At 38.6% G+C, this 8,839-nt stretch overlaps 2 protein-coding genes across 3 annotated transcripts in view; both read left to right on the top strand.

The window, feature by feature from the left end:
- Nucleotides 1-2,867: 2,867 nt before the first annotated feature.
- Nucleotides 2,868-6,319, top strand: pdca (phosducin a). 2 transcript variants are annotated; one of them, XM_067474215.1, is made up of 5 exons: nt 2,868-2,897; nt 3,984-4,010; nt 4,124-4,343; nt 4,493-4,605; nt 5,263-6,319. In XM_067474215.1, the coding sequence occupies exons 1-5, from the start codon at nt 2,868-2,870 to the stop codon at nt 5,449-5,451; spliced, it is 579 nt and encodes a 192-aa protein (XP_067330316.1). In that variant the 3' UTR covers nt 5,452-6,319. The 2 variants fall into 2 exon arrangements, with proteins under 2 accessions (XP_067330316.1, XP_067330315.1); XM_067474214.1 differs by lacking the exon at nt 2,868-2,897 and adding an exon at nt 3,155-3,211 and having other exon boundaries at nt 3,874-4,010.
- A 924-nt stretch (nt 6,320-7,243) lies between these two features.
- Nucleotides 7,244-8,839, top strand: part of LOC137098215 (kinesin-associated protein 3-like) — a 12,185-nt gene continuing 10,589 nt past the window's right edge. Inside the window, exons 1-2 of the mRNA XM_067474213.1 lie at nt 7,244-7,441; nt 8,394-8,525. Coding sequence (XP_067330314.1) covers nt 7,413-7,441; nt 8,394-8,525 — 161 coding nt within the window. The 5' untranslated portion in view covers nt 7,244-7,412. The remainder of the gene's footprint in view (nt 7,442-8,393; nt 8,526-8,839) is intronic.

Genomic DNA, 8,839 nt, shown 5'->3' with positions numbered 1-8,839 from the left:
GTCCTACCAACCTGCCTGATGTTTGGTTGTTGCTTTTTGATGTTCTTTTCTTTTCTCTCTCCACTTTCTACTCACCCACCAGGCAAGGCAGATGGCTGCCCACCCTGAGCCTGGTTCTGCTGGAGGTTTCTTCTGTTTTTCCCCTCAACTGTTGCCTAGGGCTAGCGTTTTGTTTATATATCTTTATGGTTTTGACTTTATTATGCAAAGTGACCTGACATTACCTGGTTGTGAATTGACGTTTGTTTAACAGACAATAAGCCATGCCAGCAGACAAAAGCAAACTTAAGAACTGATTTGATAAAACAAGAATAAAACATTTTCATAAAAGTGGTGTAGACATTAAAACTGCAAAGCTTCTGATACATATACATACGCTGATGTGTTTTTTTTTTTTTACACACAGCATCCACCTGGGACTCAAAGGACAGTTTACTGTCAACCACAGTGCCCAGATACTTGTATTGCTGTACCAGTTTAACAGGCTGGTTGTCCAGTACAACCGGAGAAATGACAGTAGAAGTTATTATAAAAAAAATGCACATCTCTTGTTTTTGATATATTAATGGTTAAAATGGAACATTTACAGTACTCAATAAAATCTCGAACCAGAAGCCCATGATCAAATTCGTCACTGTGGAGGAGAGATACAATAAGACTATCATTAGCAAATTTAATGATGTGGTGGCCATCATAGTGGCTTTGGCATTCATTTGTGTATAGAACAAATAAAAGAGGGGAAAGGACAGAACCCTTAGGGGATCCAGTGGAGGTAAAAAGGCTGTTCAATAAAACATTGTTCCCCTTCACACGCCGTGACCTTCCAGTTAAGTTAAATATCAGCCAGCAATCGAGGCCAGTGTCAATGTTATGAATGTTTTTCTGTCAGTTTGATAAACCACGTTAAATAAAGATAAATAGACAGCATGGAAGCCAGTAGTTGCTGTTAAATGTAAAGTCATACCACATCCCTGTGTGTAAACTGGGTTGCTAAACAATAATTTTTTTTTAAAATGACATTATGGAAAACCTGTTTGCATTTGTGGGCGTGCTTCAGCTCACAGTACAAATTACAAATTTAAACATGTTCTCTTACATGCGTCCACTTTGTCCTAATCAGTCCATACAACGGAGCCTAGCCTCACACCTAATCATGTTAAATATGATCCTATTACAGTGGCAGTGATAATGACAATGACAGTGAAGTTTATCCTTTCACACCTCGCCACCCACCTCTAATCTTGTTCCTCTCTCTTTGGAGTTCCCTACATGTGTACATACCCAGTGATTGCCTACACTGAGAGATACCAGTTCTTATTTGAGGCACAAAGGTAAGCAGTTCTGAATGTTTTTAGTACTGTAGGTACCAATACAGGCATTTGTACAATGTGCTGTTATCAGTTTCTTTGGTGCTATTTTCTGTAATAAAGGAGAGTTGTAGAGGTGCAGATATTAATTTCCTAGTTTATATGATACAGCAGTAGAGGAACAAGTAATAGTCCTAACACTGGAATATTATCTATGTATATTTGTTGTTACATTATTGCCTGATTTCCTTAGCACCACATGGTGATACATGCACACTTTTTATAGGCGTACACAATAACTGCTTCAGTCAGATTATTTGTTACAGTATTATGCAGACACATTTTAACTCATCCATGTCATGTTTACTATGTTTTGCATTTGAATGAATAAAAACCAACAATGGAGGAAATGTATGGTGCCTCTGATTAACTGGGCATTAGCAGTTTTTAGACTGACGTGATGTTGATTAAGACCCTTGTTGTCATCAGCTTCATCAGCAGGCCTGTAATAATGTCTCTGTAGTGAGGCAGCCATGGTTCAGGAGATACAGTAGGGCTGCTCTGCCTCTCGAAATATGAGGTTAAACTTACAGGTTGGACAACATTTACAAAGATTTTGTTTGGGTTACAAAAAAACAGAATTACAGGCTTAATTGATATTTTATGGCTATGGCTTTGTTTTTACTTTCTAGAGATGTGGATTTCACTATTTGTTTGTTAGCTTGCTTTTGTCAGTTTCTGCCTTTTGAATAAAATACAGTAGTTTTGTAACACTGCAACAGTGAAAGTCCCATCTATCGTGAAAGCACATGCTAAGAAATAATAATAATCATCAAATTATTTCTGGTACATGACAAAAGTCCAGTATTAAATGGTAGGAAAGAGTTTTGAGTTTAGAGTTTTCTTCTGTTTTTATTTGCAATATATAGGAATTGACATATATACACATGACACATGTAAATGTACTTTGTACATTGAATTGCAATGACAGAGGAAAGCAAAAGCAACAAACCATGTGGTTTCACTAATTAGGTCTTTTATTGTCTCCAAATGAAAAACAGGTGCAAATCGAAAGCAGCGACCCTGGGCTTCAAATCAGCTCCAATGCAGACCCACATGTGACACTGCACTTTGCTATATTAATGTGTACAAAAATACAATATGCTAATGTACAGTGTTATGTACAGTGTATGGCCAAACATGGCTAACATCAAATCTGGGTTAGGCAGAAACCCTGGAGCTGACACACTGAAAAGGCACAAAATGACTAAAGCAGTTATTTGGGTTACAAAAAATAGAATTTCAGGCTTAACTAATATGTCATGTCATACATAATGAGATGTTCCAGGTATGCCTACATGTCCTGATAATCTCTGCGTAATCTTATCAGTGTAAATTTAAGCCTGGCTCACAGTAAGTGACTATGACAATGAGTCCATCTAGATTCTAGATGGACATGGACATGAATAAGCAGCCAGTTGGGTTTGGATGTGTCACATCTGTTTCTCTCCCACATAAAACAAAGGTGTGTTTTGTTGTGTGCAGCACGTAGACAATTCGATGTCAAATCCTAAAGCCGAAAATGACATTGTAAAATGATGTGAAGCATAAATACACCTGTCATCCAGCTGAAGTGGAAGATAATAAAAGGCCAAATATAGACTACAGTATATTCAGAGAAGAATGTCAAACAATCACAGCATACAGTTTACTAAAGAATGTCTCTACTTTGTCTCTACATCTTCACTTAAGAAGTCGAGTTAAGATGTCTTTTTAACATGGTTTGACAACTCTTTGCCTGCTCTGTGACTGTCTGCAGGCCATTAATTTCTGTGTGTTGCAGAATACTGGTAGGATGTCTGGCAATGCCCAAGAAGAAGAGGAGCTGCCATCCAATCACACAGGTCAGAGGCATTAACTAGAAAGCTACAGATGAGGTGAATGAAGAAATGATAAATGCAGAGGAGGGAACAAGATGTTGTTTGTGATGCAGTTCTGGATGAGAATGAGGTCCAGGTTGTAGATAGCTTTGCAGGTCAGGGGAGTGGAGACCAGTCTCAGGTCAAACATGTTTAGAAGATCAAACATGTCAGCCACCTGAAGTATGTCCATGTGGACGTTCAGGTCTCCTAAGATGATGAGAGGAGTGCCGTCTTCAAGGAAGTGGCACAGCAGCATGTCGAGATCATCACAGAAGTTCCCCAGCTGACCCGGTGGTTGATAGATCACAATCACGTGGATAGTAATCGGTGCCATAATCCTAATGGCATGATATTCCAACGACAACAGATCATTGAGCAGTGAAAACATCCAAGATTAGACATTGATGTCCACAGACCGTTGAGCAACTGAAGTCTTGTGTCTAGTAGCAATAGACAAATATTCAACTTGCAAAAATTTATACATTTTCAGTGTTTCATACATTTGTCAGGTAAATAAAATAGAAAGATTTGTACCATTTTGACTCAAAATCACTAAAGTCTCTGTGTAATTAATCAATGTGCAGCACTAACATCAATACTTTCTCAAGCATATGGTACATTATTTCTATATGATGTGTGTGCAGGTCCAAAAGGTGTGATCAATGACTGGCGAAGGTTTAAGTTGGACAGTGTGGATCAGGCTGTCCCTAATAACAGAAGAGAGCTGCTTAGACAAATGTCCACTCCTCGAGAGGACGACAAAGAAAGACTCAACAGAAAGGTCCTGTATAGGCACACAATTACAGAGGCTCACACAGTTGCACACAGTTATTCTAAAGAATAAGCTTGAGTAAGTACCACGTAGTAACAGTAAGAGTATTTGCTCACTTCTAGATGAGCGCTCAGGAGTACGAACTGATCCGAAATGAGGACGAGCGTTGCCTGAAGCGCTACAGAAAACAGTGTATGCAGGACATGCATGAGCGCCTAAGCTTTGGTCCAAAGTTTGAAGCAGTCTATGAGCTGGAGAGCGGAGAAGCTTTCTTGGAAGTCATAGAGAAGGAACATCGCTTGACCCTAGTGGTAGTTCACATCTACCAACACGGCGTCAAAGGTTAGATGTTTTTTATTCGTGTGTTAAGGCAAGCTGGGTTTCAATCACAGGATACTCTCAATGTATTCAAACAACAATCCTCCAGAAACATCATGTTCACTATAATGCTGCTTGTTTATAGCTGTGCATGTGTGACTTGTCTTTGTTAGGCTGTGAACAGTTGAACTCATGTCTGGACTGTCTGGCTTCAGAGTACTCCAGTGTGAAATTTTGTCGTATTGATGCCGTGGCCACAGGTGCTGATGAGCGCTTCTCCTCTGAGGTCAGTAAACAACAAAGGAAACAATAAAGGTAATAGGTAATAACAATTTTAATATTAATATTAATATGTGAGTCAATCCCAATAATCCCGATGTGGAAACTGAGCTGTAGTACAAGCAGCATCATTTGTAGTCACAGTTGCAGTGAAGAACTGTGACTGATTGACTATTGCATGTCTCCCAAAGAATAGCAGCTTTCCAAGAACAACGCTTTTTTAAATTTAATTTTTCCTTTTCAAATGTAGAAACAGTATAAAAGTACAGAAAACCTTTGTATTATTACATGAAACTGCGGTAATAACTTGAAAAATAATTACAAATTTACTTAATTATTATCTGATAAATGAAAAAATTTTTATTAGTATTTTATTATTTGTGTATTTCAAAATAAAAGGGGGAGGATAGTAACTTTTGGGTCCAACTATATTTACACCTGATAGACTCAAAATAAAAATGAAAAGCTGCATTTGTCCCACTAGTCAAGAACCTTTGTGGTTTCAGTAGATGGCAATGAATTCAAGTGGTAGACCAGACAGTTTGAAAGACTCTTAACTAGTCATTGTTGTTAGGAGATGAGTAGCTTCCTGACTGTGTCACTGTATAATCAAACTCAGAGACAATCTTCAAGTACATTTAGTTTCCTGTCCACATCTTCCCAGGTTCTTCCTGCCCTGCTGGTATATAAGGCCGGTGAGTTACTGGGCAATTTCCTGGCTGTTACCAAACACTTCAATGAAGAGTTCTTTGCAACAGATGTGGAGTCGTTTCTCAATGAATACGGCCTTTTACCTGAGAAGGAGTTCACAGCGTGTGGTGACAATGAGGATGAGGGAGGGGATGTGGAATAGAAGGCAAAAAAAAGGATGATAGTTGGGAAAAAGGAAACGGTAGTGGGGGGAGTGGATTAAAGCCAGTCGTGGAAAGTAATGAAGCACCTTGTTACTGTACTTAAGTAGGTTTTTCATGTAACTGTAATTTACTTTTTACTCCACATTTCTAATCAAAGTTGCATTACAATCATGTCACTTAACACATTTCATAATAAATCATTTTTTCCATTTTTGGGGGGAAAAGAGAGAGAGGCATAGTGTCAGCTTCTCCTTCCATGGTCTTATTTAAAAGATTTATTTGACAGGTTAGCAGTACTCAAAGTGTGCTGGTATGCAGCAATTTTACCCTTCGGCTTCCTAACCTGAATTTGCCATTGCCTATCTATTCTACTCACTTGACATGAGTAGTTCAGAAATAAAACTGGAAAAAACCTCACATCATTTAGTTAACCAGCTTAAACAACCATTTATGTCTATTACCATTAATTATTTAATGTCCCCTCAAACATGAAACTGGTCCACAGAAAAGGACAGAGGAGAGGAGTCCTTTTACAAGTAAAATGAGAAATTTCTAAAAGTATAAGTTTCAGTGAGTACTTTTACTAGAGTAGTAGTGTATGTTTATTTGTACTTTTACTTAAGTACAGTTTTTGAATACTTCATCCACCACTGATTAAAGAGAAAGCGAAAACAAGAGGCTAAAGGGCCAAAAACACAGGGGGCTGAAGAAAGAAACTGGTGGGTGATGTGGAGGAAGACAGCAAGACAGTTTTCCAGTGAGGACACATGCACACACAAGAGAACAACACGCACACATTGTATGTGAGAAATACACACACTGATCACTGATTGTATCCAGACGCATGTATAATATGACTGATCCAAATACTGATAGCAGTTGCATAGCTCTTCATAGTTCTTCAATTAAAGATGACTTTACCAAAGTGCTCTTAGTCTGTGTCTCTGTGTTTGTAACATTGAACAGGCTGCTGTGATTTGATATAAGATAGTCAAAATGTTATTCAGCACATCACATCTGTGAGTTGCCAACATGTCATTATATATACAGTATTACTTATCTAACAACATTTAGTAATTATACTTACTGACTCTCACTGCCTCACTCGCAAGTGTTAGATAATGGATGGATGGTACTTATACTTTAAATATAAATTAAACAAACATTATGAAGATGCAAAATAAGATATAATAAAGACGCAATTTAATATCAGGTCGGCCAATTATTGCATTCCCCTTTATATTTCTGTGCACACGCTGGGATCAAGTGATGTTACCTGTGTTTTGTTATATACAACAGTCTTCCAATATGATGCAAATCTCAACATGATGCATTAATCTACTCTGCTAAATAATTTATACTCTTGTGTTCCTTTTCTGACACTTCCAATGCAACAGGCCATATTTTTGTTCATTTAATGTGAATTCTATACATCTAAGACTAATCCGGTGTGAGGAGGGACGGGGTGCAAATTTCAGTGGGGAGCCTGATTAAAAATACATCCACAGTGTAATGATTTCTTGCAGATCTATAAATCAAATAGTTTTATTAGCACTTTGATCCATTTTTGCACGACTAAGCTGATATAACAGGGGATGCATTTCGGCAGCTAAAGCGTGGGGAACATTAAATGCTGTCCAGGGGTCAGAACACAAGGTTCATCCCAGCTGTCTGGCTGTATAGCTGCTGGTCAGAGGGCCCATGTTGACCACGCAAACCAAACTATATCGATTGGAAGAGATGACGGATAAATACCAACAGGGGGCAGCAATACGTCATTGAAGCGTCTAGTCTAACGTTCATAACCGAGGAAGAAGTCAAGTCCCCAAAGACGGAGATCGTCTTACATCTGCATCCTGGTCCTCCCTGTATGACATGGTCGTGATTTGGGATTTTGATTTGTAAATGTGATCAACCCATAAAGTTAAATTAAGATCCCGAAACTTTAAATTTGAGGAAGATGCAGGATGACGCGCGCTACCTTAAACGGTGAGACAACAAAGCTAACACTGGACTGGAATTAGCTAGCCTTCATATGCCATAAATACAATAATAAAAGGAACGGTGACACTATTTCATATAGCAAGCGCATGCGTAACATTCACGAGCTTTGTTGAAATTGTATGTCGTTAGCCCTGTTAGCGATGTTCTGTTTCATAAAAACAATTCATAGCGAACTAGTCACAAACCTCTGTCAATTCCATATATTCTTCATGATACGAGCAGTGCCAAGCTTAACACTGTAAACCATCCATTTGTGGATGCAGCGCTAATTAATGCAAATTAAACGAACGTATCTGTAAGAATCAGTGCAAGGAATTAACCTGTATTGTTTGGTGAATTTTAACCTTAAGACCATTTAAAAACAAACAAACATACATTTTATTTTCATGTCAAGCTGTGTTATCTCTGCAAAGGGCATCAACGTTTAACCGGCTGACTGTCAAAGGGGGTTAGCATTGCAGTGAAGTGGGTTGGGCTGGGATGCCTGGGTTAGCTTCATTAGCTAGCATCCTGCTTGGCAGCTGACCGACTGATTGCCTAACTAAATAGCTGACACACATTTAATGTGCTTACTTTGCTTAGTTTTCATTCTGGTTGTTTTTTATTATTTTTTCTTATCATTATCCCACCCGGTTGGGGAATACGTTAGCCCATGAGCTACCACAGCTCTCTGGGCGTGTCTTGTTTTGTTTTGTGGGTTAGAACTAAATGGTGAAAGATTTCACATGTGGGAACCAAACGACTTTTTTATGTGTTTCATCAACATTTCAAGTCAATATAAGTGAGTTAGTAGAAATATTTTGTGTAGGACGCATCGAAAAAAATGATCAATTTGGAGTTTAAGGCCCCTTATTTTTTGGTGTATCCCATTGAGTTTCCAGGTATTCTGTGGAAGAGTAATTCAGTGTTTTGAATTATTGCTTGTCACCCCTCACAGCAAAGTAACTGCTAGTAGTTTGGACGTTCATCCCACGGAGAAGGCCCTAGTGGTCCACTATGAGGTGGAAGCGTCGATACTGGGAGAGAGTGGAGGTCCTATGGTGGGCGAGCGCAAGGAGGGACAGAAAATGTGAGTGTACTCTTGATTTTTGCAAGCACAGCTTCCAGTCTTTCCCACAGCCTCTTGGGCTGGTCATCCATCCATCAGTAAATTAACTGCTTATACTGCCGTCACTGGCCGGGACGCAAAGTACATCCTGGACATGTTTTTAGTCTATTCTTCTTTATCTGCTTTACTTGAAAAATGATTCAAGCCTGTCAATCAACTCTTTTTCATTGTTAATGTTGATCTTCTCCTTTTGTTATCGAGTCCCAGACCTGAAAAAATGTAAAAAGATATTTTAATATGTTTAAATAAACAATAGTTTTTGCTTGAGTGACAGT

Source organism: Channa argus, chromosome 14 (genome assembly GCF_033026475.1).
Source record: "Channa argus isolate prfri chromosome 14, Channa argus male v1.0, whole genome shotgun sequence".
NCBI lineage: Eukaryota > Metazoa > Chordata > Actinopteri > Anabantiformes > Channidae > Channa > Channa argus.
This window is presented reverse-complemented; position numbering and strand designations above follow the sequence as displayed.